The sequence below is a fragment of the Myotis lucifugus genome, unplaced genomic scaffold (genome assembly GCF_000147115.1).
Source record: "Myotis lucifugus unplaced genomic scaffold, Myoluc2.0 scaffold_373, whole genome shotgun sequence".
Taxonomy (NCBI): Eukaryota; Metazoa; Chordata; class Mammalia; order Chiroptera; family Vespertilionidae; genus Myotis; species Myotis lucifugus.
The window spans coordinates 529,398-557,000 of record NW_005871421.1 but is presented as its reverse complement, the minus strand read 5'-3'; the positions used below and the strand labels follow the sequence as shown (position 1 = coordinate 557,000).

At 51.3% G+C, this 27,603-nt stretch overlaps 1 protein-coding gene across 1 annotated transcript in view; it reads right to left on the bottom strand.

The window, feature by feature from the left end:
• Positions 1-961: 961 nt before the first annotated feature.
• The window catches only part of PACS1 (phosphofurin acidic cluster sorting protein 1), a 97,977-nt gene continuing 71,335 nt past the window's right edge, over positions 962-27,603 (bottom strand). The window contains exons 5-24 of the mRNA XM_006101590.3: positions 25,249-25,393; positions 24,892-24,983; positions 24,718-24,798; positions 22,031-22,090; positions 21,113-21,273; positions 20,691-20,784; positions 15,253-15,333; positions 13,821-13,936; positions 13,502-13,637; positions 12,248-12,352; positions 11,575-11,681; positions 10,786-10,940; positions 10,550-10,660; positions 9,302-9,404; positions 8,831-8,873; positions 6,678-6,717; positions 6,296-6,431; positions 3,961-4,187; positions 2,457-2,576; positions 962-2,332 (exon numbers count right to left, since the gene is read on the bottom strand). Of these exons, the coding sequence (XP_006101652.1) occupies positions 2,217-2,332; positions 2,457-2,576; positions 3,961-4,187; positions 6,296-6,431; positions 6,678-6,717; positions 8,831-8,873; positions 9,302-9,404; positions 10,550-10,660; positions 10,786-10,940; positions 11,575-11,681; positions 12,248-12,352; positions 13,502-13,637; positions 13,821-13,936; positions 15,253-15,333; positions 20,691-20,784; positions 21,113-21,273; positions 22,031-22,090; positions 24,718-24,798; positions 24,892-24,983; positions 25,249-25,393 (2,229 nt within the window). The 3' untranslated portion in view covers positions 962-2,216. The remainder of the gene's footprint in view (positions 2,333-2,456; positions 2,577-3,960; positions 4,188-6,295; positions 6,432-6,677; positions 6,718-8,830; positions 8,874-9,301; positions 9,405-10,549; positions 10,661-10,785; positions 10,941-11,574; positions 11,682-12,247; positions 12,353-13,501; positions 13,638-13,820; positions 13,937-15,252; positions 15,334-20,690; positions 20,785-21,112; positions 21,274-22,030; positions 22,091-24,717; positions 24,799-24,891; positions 24,984-25,248; positions 25,394-27,603) is intronic.

The window sequence follows — 27,603 nt, the reverse complement described above, 5'->3', positions numbered from 1 at the left end:
TGTACACCTTGTTTGACAACTAATGTGCAGGCTGCATTCTGGGACACTTCATAGACCTCACTTGATTGTCCCCCTGGGGAGGCAGGACTAGTTCCATTTTTTTTTCTTAAAATATATTTTTATTGATTTCAGAGAGGAAGGGAGAGGGAAAGAGAGAGAAACACTTATTGGCTGCCTCCTGCACACCTGCCACTGGGGATGGAGCTTACAACCTGGGCATGTGCCCTGACCGGGAATCGAACCGTGACCTCCTGGTTCATAGGTCAATGCTGAACCACTGAGCCACGCCAGCCGGGCCTAGTTCCATTTTCTAGGCTGAGTTTGCATAGAGCCAAACCCCTATTAAGTCATCTGGCCACAGGAGCTTGGGGAGCCAGTGACCGCCTGCCCCACTTGGCCGCCCACCCCTCTGTGGTTGTGCGCAGGGTGTGGATGCCAAGCCCCCCATCTGGGCACTTGTTCACAAGAGGAGGCTTGGCGTGCAGGCCTGTCCTGGGAGCAGGGGGTAGGGCTGTCTGCCATGCTAAGGTTAAGGGCGGCAGGAGGGCCTCAGTGATGGACCCCAGCCCCACCCCTCCACCTGCAGAGGCAGAGCCCTTTGACCTCAGACTTCACCAACAGCCAGAAACTAGGAGTCAGCCTGGTAGGGGAAGAAGCCAAGTGCCAATCTTCAATCAGAAGAGAACCCGCAACATGTTGCTATCTTGGGAGGTGGGTTTGGGAATGCTGAATCCCAGGGAAAAAGGGGACTTCAGTGGGAATGGTTATTTCTGTTTCTGATTTCTGCTCGCCCCCTACTGACAAGACACCTTCCTGCCTGTTTTACAATGAAGAACATGGGATTTGCTTCTTTCCAAAGCCAGTTCCTGGTTGATTTTGAGCCAAGTTGGCTGAACTGTGCAGAGGGGTGGGGGTTGGACAGACTGTCTCACAGCGAGAGGCAAATAAGTCCAAGGCTTGCTAGTTGGTAAGAAATCAATTTATTGAATGAAAAAGGCAGCATCCACTCAGTCCCTCCCACTCCACCCTCTCGGGGCAGGACAGTGGCACAGCCCAGGAGATGCTCTGGGTAGCGGGGCTGAGCCGTGGGTCAGGGCTGGAGGAGTCTGAGGGTGGTATGGAGAATGAGAAAGACAGTTTTCAAAAGGAAGTTATGTGCAAACTTCTGGAAGGGGTGAGGGCAACAGTAAAGTTCTGGAGGTGCTGGTGGGGGATGGAGGGACTCAGTGTGCCTCAGCCTCTTTGGAGAAGGCTGATGGTCGAGGCTGAGGGGCTCAGACCCTGAGTCCCCGGTGAGGGAAGGAATGGAGCCTGCTGGAGGGACCCCGGGCTGGGAGGCTGGGGTCTCAGCCCAAACCAGGGGCCCAGGAGCGAGGCGGGAAGTACAGGACCAGAGAAAGGAGACAAATGGACATGAGTGGGAACAGGGGGTGAAGGGGCTGGGGGCCACAGACAGTACACTGTGGGGGTCTGTCTCCCAGCTCTGCAGAGTCCAGCGTTTCAGGAAGAGGCAGAGCTGTGCTGGGTGAAGGGGCGGGAGCAGAGGGAGAGTCATCAACAAGGGAAGCCACGGGGCAGGGACCAGAGCCCAGGTGCGTCACATGCACTACCGAGACCGGCCGTGCAGAGGACCAAAGAAATGCTCAGGACACAGGCCACAGCTACAGGGGACTTGGGGGTGGTGAGGCAATGTGTGTGGGCAGACCAGGAAGGCCACTCCGTCGTAGAAATACACAGCATCGCCACAGAAATGCTGTCCGGGGGTGAGGGAGGGGTGGGAGCTGCCCGTGACTGGAGGGGAGGGATCCCGGAGGCTCAGACTGAGCAGCAACTGACAGCTGGGCTGTAGAAAACAGGGGGACTGGACTCCCTGCTCAGGATTCCAGGTAGCCTATTTCCAGGAAGGGGACCAGTGCCACTGGGGAAAAGAGGTTGGAAGTCAGGCGAAGGCAGGCCAGGAGGACTCAATTCCAGGGACTGGCACCAGAAAGCAAAATCAACATGCCTCGGGCCAGCGGGAGGAAGGAAGAGGTGGAAAAAAGGAGGGAGGGCTCTGCCCAGGATGAGCCTGAGCAGTGGGATGGGGGCAGCATCCCCAGTGGTAGTGTCCTTCAGGACTAGGCAAGGGAGATGCAGGCCCCAGGGCCAGGAAAGGGGGTGCTGGACCTGGGCCTGCTGCCCCCCTTGCCCGCAGGCAGTGCCAGGAAACAGTGCCCTTAGGTGGTCTTGCTGCCACTGAACAGTCCCACTGGAAAGTGCTTGACATGGGTGGGCCACTGGGCCGCCAGCTGGAAGAACTTGATGTCACTCCACTCAACTCCGTCGATGGACACTGGGGTGACAGGAGAAGGGAGGTGTGACCAGGACCACTAAGCCATCTTCCTAGGGTCCCTGGGGGGGAGGGCAGCACCTCCCTGCCCCACAGTCCCTTGTCCCCCTGTCCCGGCTGCACCCACCTCTCAGCATGGTCTGCTGCTGCTTGGCAGAGCAAATGAGGCGACTGATGCCTTCGATGACCTGGCTCTTAGAATCTACCTCCTTTTCTCGAGGTTTCTTGCTCAGGAAGATGGTGGGAACTGGAAAGCAAGCAGGAACCCATCTGTCACAGCCCCTGGTAAAGCAGCCAATCCTCTCCTCCCCCACTACTTCCCTTTCTTCTGTGGGAAGGGGAAGTGATTTGCAAAAAGCCAATCCTTCGTCCCAGGTTCCCAGGATCTTGGAGTTCCTGCCCTGTCCCAGCACGGGCCTCTCCCACACCCCAGGCTACATCGTCATGTGTAATGAGGAACTGGGCCCAGATGGCCTCTGAAGTCCCTTCCAGCTCCATATCCTAGGCAGCCTGGGGGGAGCTCGCAGGCCGTGCAGGGCTGGGCTTTCTACCAGTTCTGCCTGTGTTTGCACCAGCTCTGCCTGGGCTGTGGGCCTTGTTCCATTCCTGCTTGAGGAGTGGCAAGAACCGGAGGGCACTGCTGGGCCAACAGGCCTCCCGCCTCAGGCCAGTCTCAGGGGCGCAGATGCAGGTTTTGGCACAGACCCTACCTACCGCCCCCTCAGGGATCTCTGTGGAACAGAGGTATGAACAGGCCCAGTTGCTTTGGGGTGCTGGAGGGAGGGTCCAGCAGATGAAGGAAGCCTCTGTCCTGGCAGCTGGGGAGGTGGGGTGCTAGGAGGGCCCTAGAGTCACCTGGGCCACTGCAGGTACACAGCCAGACCTGCAGGTTTACAACCAAAACTGACAGCAGTGAGTGCTGCCCAGCACTGGCCTGGTTGTGTGGATTCGTGCCTGAGTCTCCCAGAGTGCAGGATCCAGGGCCACTCCAACTCTTCCTCTGGTGCCTTAAGCCACCCCTCTTACCTGGAATGGGCTGTATTCTCCATAAGTCTCTCCACCCCCCCACCCCCCCGCAGGACATGTTTTTATTTATTTTAGAGAGGGAGGGGAAGGGAGAGAGAGAAAGAAACATCAATGTGAGAGAGAACCCAGGGATCGAACCCACAACCCTTTGGTGTATGGGATGATGTTCCAACCAACTGGGCCACTTGGCCAGGGCTCCCCTTTACTTTAAGGCTTGAGCGGCCTCCAGGGTGTGGTGTGAATGCTGCTCCAAGGGGTCACGTGATCTTGGGGCTGTGGCATGGAGGTGTCCTCCTCTGTCACCCCGTCTATCCCTGAGGGCAGTGGCCGAAAGGCTCCCTTCCTATGGCAGCACTAGCTGCCTTGGTCCCAGAGGTGTTGATGCTCAGTAGACAGGGACCAATGACTCACTGGGGACCATTCCTTCGTTACACAGGAATGGTCTTGTCCCACAAGGTGAGGCAGGACCCCTGGGGACCATATGATACTCGCACTGCTTCACCCTCATCCAAGGTCTCTCAGAAGCAGATTCCGGTCCAGACCCTGAGCGAGGAGACGAGTAGGTCTGGTGGCCCTGATCGTCCCTGGCCTCAGATGTCACTTGCCTTTCTTGTTCTTCTCTTTGGTGACCACGGTCATGGCCATGGTGCTGGAGAGCTGGGCCTCCCCACCATGGGGCAGGCGGGAGACCTGCACTGAGCGGAAGACACTCTTGAGGGTGTTCTTGGAGCTGGCATCTCTCTTGTCACCTTCCCTCCTCCGCTCGCCGGGGTGGCCGAGCCAGTAGTCCACCTGGAGGCCAATCACGTCCCCATACGGGCTGCTGGGGCTCCTGGAGAAGGGAGCAATAATGGAGAGTAGGTTCTGCCCTCAATTCCCAACTACATGGCCAGGTGGGGGTGGGGGGCTGAGTGGGGACCGCCAGGCTGTGGGAGGGGTGAGAGGTGGCTGACCAAGTGGCTCCAGGGTCCCTCTAGTCTCACAGAAGTGGCTCATGAGGGAGTGAGAGGCTGATCTGAGGAGAAAGCCAGGAGAGGGCGAAGACTGGGATCACTGTGAGGGAAGCAATGAGGGAGGAGGAAACAGAAGATGCTTTATGGAGGAAAAAGGTGTGTGCATACACACACGTGTGCACACACACCAAGCAAAACCGGCCAGAGGTCAGAGGTTAGGTGGGGCAGAGGCGGCAGCACGGCTGTAGCAGCCCTGGGAAGCGGATGGAGGCTGACCTGCAGCTCTCTTGCTCCTGGCACTTCTAGCACAGGGATAATTTTAGCTCCAAGGAGAAAAAGAGCTGATGTTTTCTTGAAAGGAGGCGTCAGACACAATAGGAACATAGGCTACAAAGTCATCTGACATTTCTCTTTCTGCCTGGTTTCAGCGGTGCTCGGAAGTATAAGCTTAAACTGGCAGGGGCTGATCCCAGGCCCCCCAGGAAGCCTGGAACCCGGATCACTGGGACCACATGTGGGATTTCCTCCTTTTTCTGCTCTGGCCCTTCACGGAGGGAAATGAAAAGGGGGAGAGGGTGGAGAACGGGGTTAGGCAGGCTTCTCGCCATCTAAGAGCACTTCAGACTCCTCAGGGGCCACTGTCACTGGTGGTTCTGGAAAAGCCGCTGGCCAGGCCTACCCTCTCTGTTGCTACAAGGACCATCATCAGAGGGAAGAGAAAGAGGCGGAGGCTGCAGGAAGGGAAACGGAGGGAGGAGCAGCAGGAGCACCTTTCTGTTCCTGACCCAGGCCAGCTCCTCTCCCACCTCAGAGCCTGTCCCCTTGCTCCCCCGACAGAGCGCCTGCTCCTCTGCCCCGAGGCTCAGCGGGACAGCTGCCTGCAGAAGCCTCCCTGACCATGGGCTCTAAATCTTGGATCCTAAAGAAATTCCTTCTCCTTCCTAACCAACCCCCCTCACCCAACATACTTCCCACGGCACCCCCTGCAATCCATGCAGTTTGAATTTCTGTGTTGCTTTGACCTTGCCGGGGCCCAGGAGCCTGAGCTCCAGGACAGGGGACTGCCTGTCTCAGTCACAGCGACAGCTCCATTGCGCTGATGGACAGACTGTAAACATGAAAGACAGCAGCACCTCCCCTGTGCCAGGCACACACTGTGACCCGACTACTTCACCTCTCTCACAGGTCGGAAATGAAGCTTAGCAACTTGTCCAAGGCACAAAGATTCTTTGCTTGACCCAACTTCAGTCAGGCTCCCGAATCTTCTCTAGATCCACCTGTGCACTTCCTTATAAAATCCAGTTTTAGCAAAAACCTTGCTAAGTCACCTAGCAAGAACCTCCACCATCCATATCTGATCAGGTTCCACGCCCCCGCCCCCCACCCCAGGAGATGTCAGATGCCTTGACTTGTCTTCATCAAGAGTCCTATGAGGTCAGTTTAGCCAGAATCTCCCACCCCTGATGCTTCCTCTAGTAACTTTCCACTCACTGACCCCCACCGCTTCTTGGCTACAAATCCGCACTTGTTTATGCTGTATTTGAGATGAGCCCCATCTCTCTCCCCATCATAGTGATTCCTATCCCTATCAAGACAGCCCCCCTTTGAATAAAGTCATAAAGGCTCCCTCACGGTGCTGTAAGTGTCACTGACTATAACACGGAACCGCAGCTCAAACCCAGGTGGGTCCGACTCTCATGCTCACTCTTTCCACCACGCTGGGCAGAATCAAGACAAGACGTGCGCACAGCGCTTTACAGGCTACAAAGGGCCCCTCAGTCAACCCTGCAACTGCGAGGCAGACAGAGCTGTGTGATGAGTTGCCCAGCCAGTGACCTAAGTCTCTGAATTCTAATTAGTGTTCTCACCACCATACTACCCTCTAAACTCAGTGTGCTGCCACTGTGCCACGATGCCGCAGGATAGGGAAGTCCTGGACCCTGAGGGAGGGACATGCAGGAAAGACAGGTGCAGGTGAGAGCCTTACCCCACAACGGCGAGGGCACTGCTCATGGACGGGGAGGAAGGAGGGGTGGCCGTGGCATCTCGACTTAGGCCTGAGCTGGAGGGCGGGGATGTGGAGGGCACAGTAAGGCTGACCACAGGTGCGTCGTCCCCTTCGCCTGTTGGGTGACAAACACAGTTGGCCAGAGGAAGCCACTCCTGACCAGTTGGTGGCAGTGGTTGAGGTAGCCCCCGTCTCAGTGGCAGCCTGCTCTCCTTTGGGCCTTAGATACCTGCCCTCCATCCCCTGCCACCGCTTCACTGGGGAGTGAGGGTACCAGCGCTCCTGCTCAAACTCTACACCCAAAGTCTTCACCTCTGGCCTGCTGGCCTCACTCGGTAGAAGCAGAGGGGTCCCAGCTCACCTGTAGCAGGAGAGTCTTCCACCAGCCCCACCTTCACCACCTGGGAGAAAAGGAGACACCAAAGCTGCACCCAACTAGAAGCAGATGGTTGAGAACAACAGCCCTTACTATACACTATTTCCATGGTTGGCAAACAGTGGCTCGCGAGCCACATGCGGCTCTTTGGCCCCTTGAGTGTGGCTCTTCTACAAAATACCACGTGCGGGTGCGCACGTACAGTGCGATTGAAACTTCGTGGCCCATGTGCAGAAGTCAGTATTTTGTAGAAGAGCCAGACTCAAGGGGCCAAAGAGCCGCATGTGGCTTGCGAGCCATGGTTTGCTGAGCCGCAGTTTGCCGACCACTGCACTATTTGATTGTGGGCTTTTAAAATCTTTGCAAATCCAGAGCAGCCCAGAAGTGTGAGATGTGAAAATACCAGTTCCAAAAAACGAGGTGGGGCCCCAGGAGACCTCACGCTCTTCACTAGGGATAAGGGCCAGCAGGAACCATTTCCATGTCCTGATCTCCTTTTGTCTAAAAGATCACAAGGGTGGGAGGACATCTTCTCAAATCAGAGAGAGAAATGAAGAGCCACCCTGAGAAAGCGGGGAGACAGTGTGGCAGGGGAGGAGCTCTCTGCACCTGCCTGTTGCAGCAAGCCAAGGGAAGACGCAGCCATGTGACACCTGCTCCCTCCTTTCCAGACTTCCTGGAATCTGGAGGAATACTAGTGAGGCGGGGGGTGGGGGGGGGGTCCCAGCTTCAACCCCCGGGAGGCAGTGGGGTCCACTCCAGCTTCCCAAATAATTTTAGATGGCGCATAGTGAATTCTGGGAAGGATAGAGGGCGCCCTCCAGTGGCCAGAAAAGAGCAAAGCTAGAGACAGACCATTTGTCACAGCTGTGATATCAAGGGACTCAAGTCCTGTGTACTGGCAGGCGGGGGGCCTACCACCTGGCAGAGGCTCAGCAGAACTGGGAGGCCACAGAAGGTGGACCCTGAGGACTGGCGTGAAGTGGAGATCATGCCCAGATGGTCCCCTTGAGGCTGGCTGCTTAGAACATAATGCTGCCATTCTTAGAATTTTCTATGCATTTAGACCCAGTAAGTAACACATCGTTACTCAGAGCTTCCTGGATATGACTCCTTTTGCTTCCCTGGCATTGAAAGATGCTGTCACCAACTTTGTTTGAATTTTAGATTTTTTTATATCCCTCTCTTGGCTGTGAGGCCAGAGTGGGCAGCGATCGGCAGCTCCATGATGATGTGAGTCATACCGTCACCCAGGCTACAGGCCACGGTCTGGGGCCTCCAACACGATTATTGGAGCAACTCCAGTGGCAAATGGGGACTGACTGGACTAGCCAGAAGGGAGGCTGTGTAAGGTATGAGAAAGGACCAGTGAATATGCCTAGGGTCAGCCATCTCCCAAGACCGCTCAAGACATCTAGAATCTGGGCCGAGCAGAGAAGAGGGACAGTGGGAGCTGGCCCTCACCTGCCCCTTCGCCCAGAAGCTAGGAGAGTCCTCAAGGAGACTATGCAAAAAGATACGAGCTGATCTGGAAGGGAAATGTGAACATCCCGTACATGGAAACCCGAGTTTCAGCCATGCTTCTGTGGTATGGCCTGGCCCCGGCAGATCAGCTCTGTCCCCTCGGGGCTCCCTCTCTTGGTAAGTCTGTCTTGTGGCCCAGTCACACCAAATGAACCAAAGATCAGTACCACTGACACCAAAGAAGTCCATGACGTGTTCCGTGTGTTTTCAAAATCCACTGGTATAGAGATTCTCCCTTGACTACACAGGAGGGGACAGAAGAGACCCTTATTCTCAGTGGTCTATCTGACCCTAAAGATGGAAACAAGCTACTTCTTAGACTTCTCTTCAGAATATCACTTCTCATTCCTTGTATGGGGCTGTCCTGTGCACTGTGGGATGTCAGCAGCATCCTGGTCTCTACCCACTAAATGCCAGTAGCACCCCCACTCCCAGCTGTGAGAACCTAAAATGTCTCAGACATTGCCAGATGTCTGGGGGAGAACCGCCCCCAGATGAGAACCACTGTCTAGATGAGTCTGCTGTGTGTGTGTGCGCACACATGCATGCGTGTGGCGAGGACAGGCAGGTGGGGGGAATGGGTGGGGCAGAGAGGAGAGACAGTCAGTACTCACGCCAATGAAGGGGATAAACTTCTGATACGAGTCTTCATCAGGGCTGTTGGGAGAGACAAGAGAGCTCCACAGTTACTGCGTGGAGAGCTTTTCACGTCTTATGGCAGCGTTCAGGGACCCAGACACGACTACATGACATCTTCCCATCAGGTTCCAGGATGGCACGAGGAGCCACAAAATGGAGGCAAAAGACCCGATTCTGCACACTAGACCCCCTGCTCCCACTTCTGAGTGTCAGTCCCTGGGATGGGCTTCTCTGTACTGAGGACACCCAGATGGGTGTAGAGGCCCAGGGCAAGGGAGCACGGGCCTGAATGGGAGGCAGCAAAAACACTGACTCTCTCTATCTTTCACATTTTCCTGGGTTCCTACACCGGGAAATGGTAGGAAGGAAAATGTGAAAAAGCAAAGAAGATTCAAGATTGACCTAAGCCACCCCAGCTGTAAGAAATGCCCCAAAGAGAAACTTACAACTTATGCCTGCAGGTCAGCATGGCTTCAGCCACAGGAAGCTGGTGCGTCACACCCGCGCCGTTGATGTACTGCATCACTCGCCCCACTACGTCCAGTTGCTCTGCAGAAAAGCCAGGAGATAACACCGATGGAGTTTAGTAGGCAGACCCGACAACCCGCTTAGAGAGACCCACGGGAAGACCTGGGAGTGGAGGAAGAAAAAGGGTTCCAAAGACCTGATGTTTTGTTTTGTTTTTAAATCTACATATATAAAAGGCTACTATGCAAAGTGTCCCCTTGGGAATTCAACCAGGAGACTGTGAATTAGATAGCTCGCTATGACGTGTGCTGACCACCAGGGGGTGGTGCAGAATGAAGGAAGGCCCCAATCGGCCCTGATCACCCACCAGGCCTAGGGACCCTACAGGTGCAAGATTTCGTGCACTGGGCCTCTAGTTAAATATATTTTAATTGATTTCAGAGAGGAAGAGAGAGGGAGAGGTAAAACATCAATGATGAAAGAGAATCACTGATCAGCTGCCTCCTGTACGCCCTCTACTGGGGATCGAGCCTGCAACCCAGGCATGTGCCCTTGACCAGAATCAAACCCAGGACACTTTAGTCCATAGGCTGACACTCTATCTGCTGAGCCAAACCGGCCAGGGCTGATGGTTCTGACTAAATGCACAATAGACCAAAGCACTGTCCTTTCTCTTCCAACCCGTCTTGCTCTTTCCCAGGCTAACCACGCTCCAGCCTCCATCTTTGCTCATACCAACCTCGTAACCCAAAGAATCCCCTCTTCTCTAGTAATCTGTGCCCATCACTTCCTTCAAGGTCTGAGGAAGCATTTGCCATCTCAGCCTCGCAGACCTCCATCTCGCTCCAATCCCTGCCACCTTACTCTGCATTTCAGGATAATATGGCTGGTGTGTTATTCATGTATCAACAGATAGCTCAGGAGCTATTTTCTGCTTATATCTCATCTGTACAATTAGCATGCTCCCCCTCCCCCCCAGTACTCCATGGCCCTCCTTATTTTTAGATGTACAGGAGCAGAACAAATGGAAGAGACTAAAATCATCCAGGGTGGAAGGGCTGCACTGAACAGGCCTCCTCTTAATATAACTAAAAAGACAAACCTGAAGCGAGTGAGAGTTAGAGCCACAGGGGTAGTAAAGCATACTCTCCAGCCTCCGTCAGCCAAGACCGGCCCTCTCTGAACCAGGCGGCATTCCGTCTCAATTCCTTACAGGGGGTTGTTACCTGACACTGGGGGCTCCGAGCGACTGAACAGGTCTCTCCAGCCAGAATCAAGGAAGGTGCTGCTATATCTACTGTCGACTGAGCCCAAGTATTTGGCCACAGGGTGAGAACCTGGTAGGTGGAGAGAAGGTGAGCTGATTAGCGGACAGGATGTCGGCATGGCCTTTGGTCCCCGATTGTCCCTCCCTTGACCCAACCCACCACCCTGCTTCATGAGTGGGATCTGGCCTCTTTACCGAGGGGAATGATGAGAAAGCGCATGTAGCCAAGCCAATCGGAGGTCTTGTTGGCCAATGACTTGACGAAGAACCGGAGGATGGAGCTCAGGTAGGTCTGGCTGCCCAGTGCTGCCACCTTCACCGGCCGCGGCATGGAGGAGTTGCAGTTGCAGCTGGGGAGCAAGGGGACAGTCACCACCACTTTCCGGAGGTTTGCAGCAGCCTGCTCAGAGGAAGGCTCCAAGCTCAGACTTGACTGATCTCAACAACCCACAGGGGAGAAACAAACCAACAAACAAAATAGTACAGAGAGAGGCAATAAACCAGTGCTTTTGAAATTAGGGAGACGTCCCGGATCAGAGAGGATGGGCCACAGTGGGCGTGACCCCAGATGTCGGATGCCCGAAGTCTCCTTCCCCCGGCAGGGACCCTGAGCCCCTGGGAGGTCCTAGGAGGGAAAGCTCTGACTCTGAATGCCAAGCAGCTCGGCACAGTTAGGGGTTGGAGTAAAGGGTCTCTGTAAAACCCTGGGTTCTCTCTTCCTGGCTTCTTCATCCTGGGCTTAAGAGGATGAGGCAGGTCAAGTGTGGCAGGCATCCAGGATGGGAGACAGGGAGGGCAGGAGAATGACATTTCCCTCTGGGGCCAGTAGGGACATCAGAGCACCACGCCTGCCACTGCCTGACCATGCACCAACATGAACTCTCGGTCTGACAAGGCCAGGAGGTACTGTCACCACTTGGGAGTCGGGGTGGGAGGATGAGGTCAGAGGAACCCCAAAAGGCAGGAGAGGAGCCATGCCCTTACTAGCGCTGGATACGGGTGAGCAGGGCAGACAGTACAGCCTGGACCTCCACGGTGGAGCAGGTGCACACGACAGGCTTCCGCTGGTCCTGGAGCAGCTCCGCCACATACTGGGGTGGAGGAAAGGCGCAGAGACACTGGTAAGGCCACAGGGGAGAGACTCTGCTCCCCCACAGGCGCCAAGCTGCAGGGTCCTGTCCTCTGTCCTTCAGACCACTGAGGAAGAGGGATTTGGGCATTGGGGCCTAACTGGGTGGGCAGTGGTGAGTGGGAACAGGCAGGGTTGGGGGTGTCACTTTGCCCCTTCTGAACCACCTTCACAGACTATGGCCAACCACTGGATTTTACAACACTTTGCACTCCTCAAGGTACCTTCCTTCACGATGCTCTCTGACACACACAACCCCCCTGGAAGAAGGTAGGACAGGTGATATTGTTGCCTTTTTTACAGATGAGGAAGCTGAGGTACCGAAAGTTAGTACTTAAGGTCCCATAGGCTGGAAAAGGACAGAAATAGGACTAGAACCCAGAGCCTGGGCTTGGTTCAGGGTAGGAGGGGCCTGAGGTATGGGGTTATTTTCCTATTCTTCCAAGCCCTGCCTCTCATACACACCCCTGGGTGTCTCTTGCTCTCCAGAACCTTCCCTCCCCAGCCCTGTGGTCTTCAGTGCTGTACCTGGCCCTGCCAATCAGTGGTGTTCACAAGGATGACATTTTCTGGGAGGGCTGGGTCTGACACCAGGATCTGGTTCAGTTGGTCATATACCACCTTTCTTGGAATCTGCAGAGACAAAAGTGTCTGTGAGGCAGTCCCCAGGGAGCTTGAGAGTGGCGCTGGGTGGGCTAGTGAGAATTCGTGGAGCAGGGGTATTTGGAGACACTAGGACTTTATGGAGGAGACACAGTATCACACTGGCCAGACCAAAAAGGAGAGGAGGACAAAGAATAAGCAGAGTCCTCAGAGAACACTCGCATCCACAGGCACAGACCACAGCAGCCTCCTGTCAGGGAGGGCAGACCGCGAGATGCAGCAGGCATCCCACCACGGGAGCAGGACAGGCAGTGGAAGGACCAGGAGAGGAGGGGGGATGGGGAGCAGGTGCTCAACAGAATCGAAATGAGGGCACCGGGGAGAGGATTAATGAGTGGCAGTGAGTGCTGTGCGGGGAGCCCTGCTGCCACAGGAACGAGGCATCTCAGGACCAGTGATTAACCAGAAAGACAACACGGCGCCCCAGGCGCTGGGCTATTCTGGTCTCTGGTTCATTTCCAGCTAGGTAAACCGCCAAACGCAGGAAGCCTCACTGACATAACTTTCAATATTTATCAGGTAAATAAGCAGGCTTGCTGCTAACTCCAGAACAGGAGCTGCGTGAGGGGTCAGTTTAGAGTAAGTCCTTCTCAACCCCTGGAACCACTGGCCTTCCAAAGGAAAACATGGTCCCCAAGGCCCAGTTCCTGTGTGCTTCCCAGTTTCGCTTAGGCCTTTCAATCAAAATGCTTTACTCCCGTTGATTTGGCAGCTTGAAATTAGAATAAAGGGCCCACAACAGGACTGAAGGTATCGGAGTTCAGGCTGGTGATGTCCAGTGAGATTCTGATGGCTGCCATCTTCTAGAATGAGTCACCGCACAAGCTAACGTCTGACGGAGGCAGAGGAGGCCAAACAAACCAGAGGGGTGGGACTGCCACCTGGGCCGAAGGCAGGCTGGGTCAATGCTGACTCTTCTTGCCCCATCCCCTGCTCCCTGAAAACAGCCTGGAAGCCAATTCCACACTAGCAGTAATGCAAGTGTGCTGGACTTCTCTAGTTAGGTCTGTTTTCAAGACTTTTATTTAGAACATTTCTAAGTAGTCCTCCTTTCCTCTCAGCTAACTGCCCAGGAAGACGACAAAACAGAAACCATGGCCCAGCGGTGCTCGGGGGTACCTGCGTGCTGTGGCCCAGGTCAGGGGACCGCTCGCTGTCGGAGCTGTTGGTCCTCTCACTCAGGGGCTTGGAGAGCTGCCGCTCCTTCAGGGGTGTGCTCCTCTTCTGCCGGGGAGTGTGCCCCCCTTCCACTTTGCTGCCAGACATGTGACAAGGAGGAGGTGAGACAGCCCCTCTGACCCCAAGCCAATGCCAGCCCACTCTTCCCGGGCCCCGAGCCTCTGCTAAGTGTGGTCGCAGCCTTGTACCATCTGTTTGGCCTCCTTTATTCTGCACCCTCCGACCCCCCGTTTTCAGAGTTTCTTCCCCTCATGAGTACCTGGGCGAGGCAGAGCCTTGGAGATCCGTTTTGCTGGACTTCATGGGAGTTTTGACTTTCTCTGGCACAATCAGACTTGTACTCCCATCTCCAAACATGTCCTGGTCAGTGATCTCCTGCCATGGAGGAAAGGAAGCAGCGAGGGTTACTGCTCACTAGGAGCCTCTCGGGGTCCTGCCAGGGCCCATCACCACCATGAGGACAGTCAGTCATTCCCTCTTTTTCTAAAGCCCCCACCTCAGCCGGTGAGAACACTGTGGCTGTATGACTGGGTGCACCCACTGTGCTGGACAGCCCTGCTATGCAGTCTGTCCCCTATAGTTATGAACTATTAGTCAACACGCAAACCTGAACTGAGGTTCTGGCTTCTCTAGGTGGGAAGGAGAGAGTTTTAATCAGGAAGTAACATTATTAAATTTCATTTTTAAATGACCACTGTGCAGTATGGGCCAAAGTGGACAAGAGTGAAAGCTGGGTTATTCAGATTACTGGTGAACACAAAGTGCATGTTGTACAGTAAGTTTTAAATTAATCCTGAATCAAGCCTAATGTTTCACACACCAGGATCTTGAATGCAGTTTTAGTTACAAAAGGAAGCGTAGCCTAAAACAATTCGTTCTTGGCCTCCACTAAACTACCAGGTCTCACTGTGAGGCTGATGCAAAGCACCCCCCAGATGGTACTTGGTAAAGTGCTCTGCTCCCTCCCACCAGGCCCAGCTTCCATCCCCCCCTGGGTGAACTGCAGCTTATCCTGCGAGGCCCAGCTCAGATGTCCTCCCCCAGCCGGAGTCACTGTCCCTCAGCCTCTACATGGGGTATGCACGGGTTGGCTTTCCTCCTGCAGGGCTGCCTCTCGAAGGCAGAGACGTGTTCTCATATTTGCATCTTCAGTAGATGCTAAGCCCAGATGCCCAGGATATGTGTGTGGAATTCAATGTTTAATTGAATTGTGTACCCCAGTCAGTTCATTCCATTTCATTAGGGCTTGGTCTGCTCTCCTGGGCAGCTTTAGCATCTCTCAGAGCAAGGAGTTGACCAGAATTCTTTGGAGATTTAATGGCGTGGCTGCCTAGCCATACATAGTAAGAGCAACAGGGGAGGAAGGTATTTTTTTTTTAGGGGAAGATACTGGTCATCATCTCTCAGAAATAAATGAGGGCGACAGTGAGAAATTATCCAAATTAGCATTTGCTCAGCTATAATTAAAGGGCAAAATGGGGATATTTCTGGTTCACTAATTGGTGAAATAACCTGGTCTCCTGGTTACATTCCATGGGTAAGGATTTCAGGAGGAAGAAAACACAGGACATTCACAAGTCCACAGATTTAGGTAAAATTCCCATCGTGTTCCTAAGGGTCTTTTTGCCTTTGTTTCTAAAGATACAAAAACTATTTTAAACAGCTGAAATGGGAGGCTGAACCATACATACCAGGGTGTCTGTTTCAGTCAAGCTGTCATCTTGATTTTTAATCCAAGCAGATTTGACTTTTTCTAGAGCAGCCAATTCCATCTGTAAAAAAATATGATGATTAGTCATCACCAATCCAAATGATCACCACCAACTTGTTTCCTAGGTACCTTAGAAATGTAAACATTTCACTTAATCTAAAGATCTAATGCAACCTTTGGGATTTTCATCTTATAACCATTTTATGAAGAGGTTATTTTGGTGAGAACTAAGCCAGAGGTCATTTTTGTATCACTAAATCAACACAGTGAGACATGGAACCCAGAGTTTCTGACTCTCACAAGATGTCACCAAGGAAGAGAAGCTCGAAGTTAGGGGGCTTTGCTGTGGGGCCCATAAAGTCTTTCCCTGGACTCAGTAAAGCCCCTCGCCCAGGAGGAACATATGCGGCCCCTTCTGCTTGTCCGAAATTGCGAGAAGAAAGGAGGATCTTATAGTTCAGGTCCTTGATTTTGAGAGTGAAGACATCCATAGTAGCCAAATGCTTTTGCTTGGTGTTAAACATCTAGAAAACCCTCAAACAGAACATACCAAACAAAGACAACCAATGGTAAGCCTTTTAGGTGTGAACTAATTATCCCTTTGTTCCCAACTCTTAGCATTTCTCATAAATACTAAAAATTTATTTTGCCAATACAGATACGCAGCAGGATTTTCATATTTGCTAGTATTGCTTCTGGTTATGCATGTACCAATGTCAATGTCATGAGCAGTTAAGAGTTATGGGACACAGAAAAGGTATTTAAAAAACAAAAAACAAAAACAACTGTTATAAGAGTTATTTGAGGCAAACTGACGACAATGCTGGGAGCAAGATCTCAAATGCTCCAGAAAAAAGGTATTGGCCTCAGTGAATCTCCAATTCTTGTGGGGAAGCAGGAAGTCAGAAAAGATCAAGGATATCCTACATCCTCCTAATCACCTCAAGTCCTTCCTCTGAGTAAATTAGAATATTGATAAATATCAGATTAATAGGCTCAAGGGGTCATTTGCCAAACTAATGAACAAGGATCACAGAAGTAGGCCCCTGTGCCCTGGCTGGAAGGCTCGCTTGGTTGGAGCATCGTCCTGTACACCAAAAAGGTTGTGGGTTCGATTTCCAGTCAGGGCACATACCTACACTGTGGGTTTGATCCCGTCGGGGTGGGTATGGGAGGAAACCTATTGATGTTTCTCTCTCACATCAATGTTTCTCTCTTTCCCTTTCTATCTAAAAGAAAAAAAAATCAATAAAAACATCCTCAGGTGAGAATTAAAAAATAAGAAGAAGGCGCCTGAGTCATACTCTGAACCAGGGTTTCTCCATCTGGGTACTGCTGACATTGGGGCAGGTCTTCCCTGAGGTTGGGCTGTCCTGGGTACTGCAGCTGTTTAGCAGCACCTTTGGCCCCTGCCCACTAGACCCCAGTAGCAGCCCCTTATCCCCACCCTGCCTCCTGTGTGACAACCAAAAACGTCTGCCGTCATTGCCAAATGTCCCTTGGGAGATAAAAGTCATCCCTGGTTGAGAACCACTGCACTAAGCCATCTGCAAGACTAACCCAACATACTTTAAACAGACCCTGTGACCCCAGATTTTGAGATGGTTTGGTTCAGAGCCATACACAATCAGCTGCCTCCAGATTGCACAGCTAGGTCATTTACACACTATGTAATAACCAATGTTAACAGAGTAGAATCATGGCAAAGTTCTGGTCAGACTTAAGAATGAAGAGGATTTCACTCAATTTTGGGTCTCAGTGTGACAAATGATGGGTGATAACACCATTTTGCTGGAAGGTTCTTTTTGTTTAATATATTTTTAAAAAATTGATTTCAGAGAGGAAGGGAGAGGGAGAGAGAGATGGAAACAACGATGAGAGAGAATCATTGATCAGTTGTCTCCTGTACGCCCCCACCAGGGATCGAGCACACAAGCCGGGCATGTGCCCCTGACAAGAATCAAACCCAGGACCCTTCAGTCCGCAGGCTGATGCTCTATCCATTGAGCCAAACCAGACAGGGCTGCTGGAAGGTTTTAAAGTAGCATGCCCTGCAGCCACAGCATGTTTCCACAGCAAAGCTGGCATACCCGACATCTTTAACTTGGTTTTGGGTTGAAGGGCACCTGTCAGCTATTTACTGACTCTCCTGGATGTCCCTGGCAACCCACTAGGAGCAAACTCCAACTCTCTGAGTTTCTATTCCTGCTCCTATAAATACTAAGGGCTTTTCTCTCCGCAGGACCCTGGGACCCTGGCAGTGCAGGAGCCGTGTCTGTCTGATTGTGTGGCACTGGAGGCAGATGCTAGTAGTCTGAAGCACTGTGCCCGTGGGGCGATGCTGGCTGCTGCAGAGGTGCACAGGCTCCTGTGTGTGGGTGGGAGGTGTACGGGGGAGGTTTTGGCTATCACTGTGAGGAAGTACTAGTCTCCACCACCACCATGTACAGTGCATGGAAGCAGCAGTCTTTAGCAGCAGGCAGTCCTGGCTGGAGGGCTACATCTCCTGGCTGCCCCGGCGGCAGCACCTGCAGGGCCTATTGTCATCAGCTTGCACAGCAAATGTCGCTGCTGTGTGTGCAAGTCTTGGGAAAAATCAACAACTGTAATAATTTGTATTAGCAGAAATTCCTTCTGGTTCTAGTGGTAAATGAAATCCTCTAAAATTTGGGGAACAAAAAGAAAGATTAAGAAAAATAAATAAATGGCAATGATAGGATATCAGGGAGCAAGGACAAAAGGGGCAGCATATGCAGTCCTGCCTACGGACCGCAAGCTCAGTATTTTTTCCTAATACACTTACAAGTTCTCCGTGTAAGAGCACAGCCTCGCTCTGTCCTTCCTTCCCAAAGCGCCTTTCATACAAAAGAATTCCAAAGTTCCACACCCACATCAAAACATATGGGGCTCTTCAGAATAGAAACATCACAGAGAATCATCAAAGGGAGTTTGAAATCTAGCCAAGAAAACCAGAATTTGAAGGACTCACTAAGAAGACATCTAGCTTCGCCGAAACCGGTTTGGCTCAGTGGATAGAGCGTCGGCCTGCGGACTGAAGGGTCCCGGGTTCGATTCCGGTCAAGGGCGTGTACCTGGGTTGCGGGCACATCCCCAGTAGGAGATGTGCAGGAGGCAGCTGGTCGATGTTTCTCTCTCATCGATGTTTCTAACTCTCTATCTCTCTCCCTTCCTCTCTGTAAAAAATCAATAAAATATATTAAAAAAAATGTTTTTTTTTTTTAAAAAAAAGAAGACATCTAGCTTCTATTAGTTGCAGTATATCAATCCGTCCATCAACCAGACACCACGCTAGAGGTTCTACCTGCATCCTCTCACTGTATCTTCACACTGCCTTATAAGGCAGGCGCTTTATAGAGCTACACCACTGAGGAACGAAGGTGTGGCAACTGCCCGAGTAGTCAGGGGACTGGTGAAGTCAAGATTCAAACTCAGTCTGACTCCAGAGCACATGTTCTCAACCCAGCCCTATCCTGCCCCAAATAAACGTTTTGCCTAAACAGGGACCCTTAGGCCATTATATTGTAAACACTGCTACTCAATTGACTTTTGAGCAACCTAGACTCCTATGTCAGCACCTTTTCCTTAAGAATAAGGCACCCGTGGCTCAGAGCACTAAGGAGATTTTTCTAAATGTTGTAAGCCATATAACAAGACTAAAGGAAAGCCTATACACACATCCCAACAACCCAGAAACACTGTCATTAGTAGAAAAGAGTTCTCTTACTGACTTAATACCAACGGTCCTTAGCATTTACTGAGCGGTCACCCTTTATGTGCTATGTAGTGCTCCAGGCACTGCCTCAGTTAATCATTTAATTGCATTTCGTTACAGCAGAGCCCTATTCTGCATTCCTAGGACACTGAAAGGTCTTCCCTCGGCAGGTCCCAGGTTTCTCTCTTGAAGAGTCATCCCTTATATTTATATTTAAGATGGAATCTGGCTCTAGTGGCCAAGATCTGTCCACGTGGTCGGTGACGGTTCAGGAGGGCCATCCAGCAGCCCCGGGAGAAAGAGCAGCCACCTCCTGAACATAAACAGTAAAGTGAGACCGCCTCAGCTCCAGATCACATGAGCCTGGGCTGGAGAGTTGCTGAGGGCATAGCGTCTGCAAGTGGCAGGCCCGAAGTTTCTCTGTGGCGGGATTCTCAGTGATTCCCGCGGCTGGCTGCTTTTCCTTCCCGTTTCCTCACTAACGCCACTTGGTGTCACCATTCTAGGGCCAGACTGCCTGCTGTGCCTGTACCAGGAAGAGGGATTAGGTGGAAGACAGCCCCACCTGGAGGCAGCAGGCAGTAAGGCAGCACACCAGCTGCCCCACTAGCTAGCTTTTCAGGGGGTGGGGCACTGCACCCGAAGTTTCTCTGTGGCGGGATTCTCAGTGATTCCCGCGGCTGGCTGCTTTTCCTTCCCGTTTCCTCACTAACGCCACCTGGTGTCACCATTCTAGGGCCAGACTGCCTGCTGTGCCTGTACCAGGAAGAGGGATTAGGTGGAAGACTGCGGGAAATGTGTAAACTCGGGCCGATTGTAACTGCGTATTACCAAATATTTCATTTCAATCGAACCCATACTTCAAAAGATATAGGCATTTTAACGCGCCATCTTATATTTTGGCGGGAAATTCACCCGACACCGTAGTGTTAAAGCAGCAAGAATAGGAAGACTTAGAAGATTCAGTTTCTTTGACCTAAGACAAGACATTGGGCTTCCTAAAATCATGCACAACGTCTTCTTGCCTTTAGTTGTAAACGAAGGGGAGAACAGCTTCCCAGGACCTGAGATAGATACAGCACCAACCTGGGTCCCTGCCTCTGATCCTCTACTGGGAGAACCTTCCCAAGCAGGAACAGAGCACAGTCCAGGGTGATGCTGGGCTCCTGGGGTGGGTGCTACAGCAGCCAGCACCTTTCTCCTCTTGTCATCAGGCAAAAAGGGAACCTGCCCACTAAATTTTAAATTATTTGAAAGCACTGCCCCCTTTATAAATAAACCTACATATGTTCCGTGTCTCCTGAATAGAACTGTGGGCTTCCGGCCCACTTTGCACCTGTTCTTTCTCCAGCCTGGAATGCCGAATCAATTACCATTTGCTGGACGCCATGCTCCCAGCTACCATGCAACAGACAATGAGGGAGAGGTTTTGAGGCACTGTGTGCTCTGGGAGGGAAGGCTCCAACTGAGGGTGGGATCAGACCAAAAAGAACACCCAACCGGCTCCAGCAATGCCCTCAGACAGCTAAGCTCCCAGCGAGGACTGAGATGACAACCGAGGTTGAAACAAAGAGGAGATGCTCTTCTGAGGTCACAAAATGAGCCAAGAGCAGAGGGCCCAGAGTGTTAAGCCCAACACTCCCCAGGTCCCTCTCCCCTTCCCCATAGCCATTGGTCTTGCTCACAGGGCTGGTAGTGTCTTTGCCGAGGCTGCCCTTGCTGTTGAGGCTGCCGATCTCGGTCTGTGAGCTGGACTGCGACATCCCCTCAAAGAAGGGCCTGTGGTGAGGAAGCACAGCCAGGTCAGTGGCCAGCAGGGCCCAGAACAGCTGCTCCTGGGGAGCTGGGGAGAGTTGGTGCTCAAGAAAGATCAATGACCTGGCTTCAAGGACACCTGGTGAGGAAGGACACAGCAGAGGCTGGACAAGTAGGGACCTGGACTGAAGGACTTTTGTCCGTTAGAAGCAAACACAATGATCTTTATCCAGATAGCTGGAGGTTCAACAAGAATGAAGAACCGAGATTGCCTGGTAATGGGGGGAAGTGAGGGAGGGTCTAGGAAGGAGAGGCATGGGGAGACAATTTGCTAGAGGAGGTGGGGCCTCACTTAAGCTTGGGCTTTGGAGTGCTAAGGATGCTCTCCGTCTCCTCCATTTCAGGGCCACTGTCGCTGGGGTTGTACATCTCCAGACTATCATACAGTTCATCCAAGTCCTCCTCCACCTCACGAATCTGCTCCCGGGATACGTGTTCCAGCCCAAAGCCCACCTGCAGGGAAAAAAGGTCTTTAGTTTAGGGTAACCCCTATTTACAATTATGGTGGACGTGCAACTCCTTCCTCCTGGACAGGTACCGCTGGCCTCCCTAGTTGGTCCCTATTAAGGGACAGGCCATAGCTCCACCCTCATCGGGGTAGTCTTGATGTCCTTGCTGTGCTCCAACCCTGACAGCAGGGTGTGGGGAGGCCACCTCCCCCCTTCAATGCCTCCCACACTCCGCACTGTGAACCTGGTGTCAGGAAAAGTGGCAGTGCTGGCATCTCTTTCCCAAGGAACGGGCACAAGAAAACCCAGAAGCCATCACCCAGTGACACCTGGTACCAGGCCGGCCAGAGCCCAGGGAGAGACTGTTCCCCTTTCAATGGCCAATTCTTGGTTACTCAAGGTTTGAGCATTGAGGACACCCCTGCCTCACAGCTATTGCTCACGATGTCCTCCTTGGAACGGGCGGGAAAGGGAACCTACAACAACAACTGGATTTATTGGCTGATCCCCTGTACCAGAGCTGGGTATTAAGCAATGGCTGGGTGTAACCCTGCCGCCCCATCTCCAAATACCAAGAAGCCTTTGGCGCTACATGTGAAGTCTTTCTCTTTTCAAGTAGCTTAAAGCCCTTCTTTAGCTACCTTCTGGCTTGGGGGTCCTGGAATCTTGACTCTCAGTGGCAATGAAGAGTGCACCCCAGGAATGACAGTGCAACTCAGGGAGATTTACTCACCATCAACCTTGAGAGTAAGGGGTCGTACCTCATCTGAAACTTTAAACCGCTTCAAGAGGGCCACAAACTTCTGTTTGATGTTAGGTTGCTGTAGGGACAAATGGCACAACAGTTCTTAAACAACACCCACTGGCAATCAAGTCAACAGAGGGATCAAGAGCCCATTTTGTGAGAAACTGTGGGAGGACACAAAGGTGGGAAGAGACAGCTTCTACCCTCTGGCACTTCAAACCTATGACTAATTCCAGGGCACAGCACTGGTCCCTGGTGCTGTGGGCACAGGTGCAAGGAGGAGGTCTCAGGGTCCCCAGGGCCCTGCACCACACTCACGCTGGTAACATCACATGTGCACCTGCGCTCATTACTTTCTCTTGTCCTTCAGATCCATGGTGCCGACCACCTGCACGCGTACACAGGCATCTCAAATTCAGCATTTCCAAAACAGGAACTCACTGTCTTCTCCTTATATTCCCTACCCTGGTTACTGATGTCACCATTCATCCAACTGCCCGACTCTAAACCTGGAGTCTCTCCCCTCTCCTTTCTGCCCCCAGCCCTATGTTCCTTAACTGCTACCCTCTCTCCATCTGCAACACACTGCTTTCCTCCAGGCCTTTCTCCTCGCCTCCCTGGGATCACTGCATCAGCCTTCAGCAGGCACCTGCCCATGTCCAGCCACTTTCCAGTCTGTCCCCTCCAAAATCCAGTGACCATTCCAAATGCAGATCTAATCATGTTACTCTCCGACCTGGAGGTCTTAGTGGGCCCGTACTGCCTAGGGGACAGAGATTAAGTGTCAAACCAATGTCTGCCCTGAGGGCTAGTTCTGTCTGTCTCTAGCCTCATGTCACCCTTCAACCCCTCAACCCCTCAACCCCATATTCAAGTGGAAACTAACTGCTTACAGTTCTGTGAAGAGCTGGGCCTCTCTACTGGTATCTTCTGCCTTGACTGAACACCCAAATCCACTTGGCAAAGTTCTATTTATCCTGAGAAACCCACATCTCAGCTTCTCCTCCCTGGAGCCCTCCTGCTCAGAGTTGGTCACATTTGCCTCTGGCCACCTCTATCCCTTACACAAAGCTCTATCCTCTGGCACCATCTCACTGAGCAGTTTAGGTGTGTTTGTGTCACTAGACACTGTGAGCTCCTTGATGGCATGGACTGGCCCTCCTTATCTCTCTGTCCTCAACTCTGGGCACAATGCCTACCTTGTGGCCATAAGTACTTCCTGCCTGAATGACAGTCTCACTATTAGGGGATGGAAAAGACCAACTTGCAAATAAGACTGAGCTGTGCCTTCAAGAAAGGGCAGGACTTCCAAAGGAGGAAAGGTCATTCACAGCAGAGAGAAAACCTGAGTTCACAGTGACAGAGTATAAGACACCTCAAGAGAACAGCAGGTCGATTCGTGTCTAGAACAAAATGTTCTTGGAAGGGAGAGAATCAAGCATGTGCACAAAAGGAGACAGAAACTAAAGAACAATTACCACGCCTCTGGAAATCTGACTGAAGTGCCTGCAGCTAATAACAAAGGCCTGTGGGGGAGTGGATGGTGTTAAGAGGAGCACTGAACCCTGGCCCTGTAGCAGGGAAGCTATGGCGACCACAGGAAGAGGTGGTTTCTAAAGCTCCAGGGGGCACCCTGTGGGAAGAAAATAGGGCCTCTGTGGTTACAGAGCAGGAAAAGGGGAAGCCTAGCAGAAGGAACTACATCAGAGAGCCACCCTCTAGCCTCACCCACTCTCAGAGGACAGTGGCTCTGGTGACGTGCCCCCCGCTACTTTGGAGAGCCAATCAAGGACCAGCCATGAGGACTATGAAACCGGTTCACTCTCTCTAGTCATTATTCCGCAGGGGAGCCAAGGCCACAGTCTTGAGGCCTCACATGGAAGTGGTACCTCAGGAGGATTGGAGATGACAGTGTCGTTCTGGGTGGAATGCCAGGCTCAGATACATCAACCCATCTGGAAGGTCTGGCCCACATTTATGTCACCCCTGAAGGTGACGGGAATCTCTGCTCCTGGGATCCCTAGACTAGGTCTGCACTAGAGAATCAGGAAGCCTCTGGGGGAAAATGAAACTGAAATTCTAACAAACTCCTAACACTTTTGCTGCTCCCACCTTTTCGCACAGGAACTCCATCATCAAAGTTAATCTAGAAATTCAGATATTAAGTGTTTCAGGACTCTAATTTCACCAAAAATAGTGACTCCTGAGGAAATCTTATGCAGGAGATATATAATTTGTCTCTAAGGTTATGGACCCATTAAGGTAGGAACTGTATCTAATGCAATTAAACCTTTTCAAGTCCACAGTTCTAAGTACAAGCCAATTAGTTCTGGGTAAATCCAACAAATGACTAAAAACGGTGATACTCCTAGAGAGGACTGGCTTTCTCCATGAAGTGGACAGTACATAATGTGAACCAGCCATCCCCTGGGAGGGGAGGTGGGGTGTCTGCGATGTTCTGCTCCTGGAGGAAGCATTACCTGTTCCAAAATTTCAAACAGTTCTCAACCTTTTTTCTATCCTAAGACAACTGTTACAACCATGATTCTTACTTAGGTGGTGGAGGAGGCAGTGCACAGGGGTATATCAGAACCTTGAGGGGGTGGTCATGTTCAGGCTTTAGAACCTTGAGTAGACCCTCTCAGCCCCCCGCCATCAATTGAAAATCTCAGCTCAAACATTCCCCAGACCTTGGAGGCTCACCCTTGTGATGGCAGAGGTTGAGGTGAGTTTCCTCCGGGTCTTCTTTACTTTCCGTAGATCCTCATCTTCATAGAACAGGTCCTAGGTTGGGAGAGGATCAAATGAGGTTGGGAAACCCCAGGAAGTCTGGCCTTGCTTCTCAGACACTGCCTGCGAGGGGCTGTGGAAAGTTACCTGCCCGTGCAGTGGGTCATCACTGCCTTCCTGTTCTGAAGAGAAACTCTCTTCCTCTTCCTCAGAATAATTGTCAATATCAGGAGAACGATCTGGAAACAGACACCTCAGTAAGAAAACCTCGCAATGGGAAGGTCTGGCCCACGAGACTGGCGGAATCATGGCTCTCCGAGGATGGGAATATGGCAGGGGTGGAGGAGGGCCACAGCCATGGTAGGCCACGTTATATTTTCAGGGATCTCTAAACTTCTCCTTCCTAGGGACATTTTAGGCGCTATCTCATTCAACTTCCCCACATGGAGATCAGGTGATGGGCTCCTTGATCCACAGGGTCTCCAGACACTGCAAACATCTTACCAGACAGCTTGGATTTGATTCCTTCATGGTCAATGGGCTGGCTGGACAGGGAGTAGATCTTTATTTCTGCCACAGGCACCGAGACGTCCTTCACGTTGCTGTGCAGGCCCAGCACCAGTGCGCCTTCGTTAGGGTGCTGCATCACCTGAGGTCACAGCGGCAATGGAAACGCCTGACTGCGGAGGGGTCCGCAGAGGTGTCCATTTCCATAAACCCAAGTGGATATGCAAGCCAACGGGAATGGCATTCTGCTAATACATTTCCTTTCTCACTATCTTCCAATGCATGGCTACTCTCCTATTCCTGTCAAGGGCTTATTTTAAAACGGTCTCTGGAAGTGCCAACCACCAGTCAGACCATGTGCTTAAAGCTAAAAATCAGGGCCTGAGATTGAAAATGGCTGCCAAAGTCTAGGACAACATTCTAGCTTAGGTTCTTCACAGAGAAACTAGTTCTCCAGGCTGGGTGGGGCCAGCCTGCAGGTGGTGGTCACCTCACAATGAGGAAAAGGACCTACAGTACAGGAGAAAACGAAAGGGCATGACACAGCTGGGAATGCGGCATCCAGATCCCTGCACTGCCCCCAGTCCCTCGTATTGATACCAAACCTGAAGAGGACAGAAAGATGGGCGGGACTATCCCACATGTTCTATTTATTATGGCCACATTTTCCCCTATTTAATGCACTAAAGTACAGAAATAAGTTTGAGAACTGATTTGTGGCCCCTTCTGCTTCCCCTCCGCCAGAGCTGAGAGGATCTGCCTGGCATGGAGGGGAACTGCACAAGTGAGCAAGCACACCAAGGATCATAAGAGCCCGTTTCTCACTGCTGGAGAGGTAATCAGAAATATGAAAAGGCTAGAATAAGGCCTATGGTGCTGGATTGGAATTGATTGGAATGTAGGCTTATGATCAGATAGGTAGATGTAGATGGGATACATATGTGCATATGCATATATGTACATACATTTCCTGCCTCTGTTTAGAAGCGGTGATACCCCAGCTGGGAAAATGAGCACTCCTAGTACCCACATCTTGGTTTCTAAATGCCATATTCCACTAAAAGGAACCAGGCTCTTCAGAGGATCAGTTCATTCCAAGGCTGCTTCAGGAAAAGTACAAGATGAGCTTAATACTTTATATCAGAAAGTAAAGAAGTATGTGAAGAATAAAAAAGGATAGCCTGGCCGGTGTGGCTCAGTGGTTGAGCATTGACCTATGAACCAGGAGGTCACAGTTTGATTCCCAGTTGGGGCACATGCCCGGGTTGCCGGCTTGATCCCCAGTGTGGAGTGTGTAGGAAGTAGCTGATCGATGATTCTCATCATTGATGCTTCTATCTCTCTCTCCCTCTCCCTTCCTCTCTGAAATCAATACAAATATATATTTTTTAAAAAAAGGATATAGGAGCTAGCCAGAAGGGGCTCCCACTGGCCAAATTTGAAATAATTTGAGCATCAAAGTAAATGATGATAGTAGCAGATTAGACTTCACCATAAAGCAGGAACCCATGTCCATTACTGATTCAAATAAATAAATGGGGAAGGAAGGAAAGCTCCATCTTATAACAGAAAGCCAACTAATAATACAGAAGGAATGGTGGGTTAGAAATTCACTCTCTGCAACTTTCAATGCAGTAACTGATTCAGGCAAGAATCACAGATGCTCAAACTAGTTGGTGAAAAAGATTGATCCATAGTCTCAAAATATTTCCCTATAAAATATTTTCTAAATTGGTAAATACGGAATACTTACTAGCTTTATATTGGAAATCTTGGCAGACACCATTTTAATCAAGCAATAAAAGTTAACATCACCAGTAATGGGACAAATCACTAGAAGAACATAGCATTAATTCTATGGTAATACTGCCAAAAAATACATAATCTGAACCTAATCTTCAGAAAACATCAGACAAATCCAAATGAGGAGCATGAAATGCCCTTAAAAAATGTTAAGGGCATGAAAGACATGGCCTGTTGTAGTTGAAGGAGACTAAAGAGACATGACAACCAAATGCAACACATAATCCTAGGTTTAATCCTGGGCCTAGAAAGGATGTTACTGAAGCATCGGAATGGGGACTGTGAGTTAGATGATAACCTTGTATCAGTGACATTGTCCTGATCTTCATGAAGGTGTGGTGTTCACATAACTTAGGATATTAACATAGAGCAATATTAATGTGCAATGGGGCATCATGTCTGCAACTTACTCTCAATGGTTCAGAAAAGAAAATACGCATAAATATATACATAGAGGAAAATAAGGCAAATGTGGCAATATGTTAACGCTGGAGAATCTGGGTAAAGGGTATATGAGAATTCCTTTTATATTCTTACAACTTTTCTGTA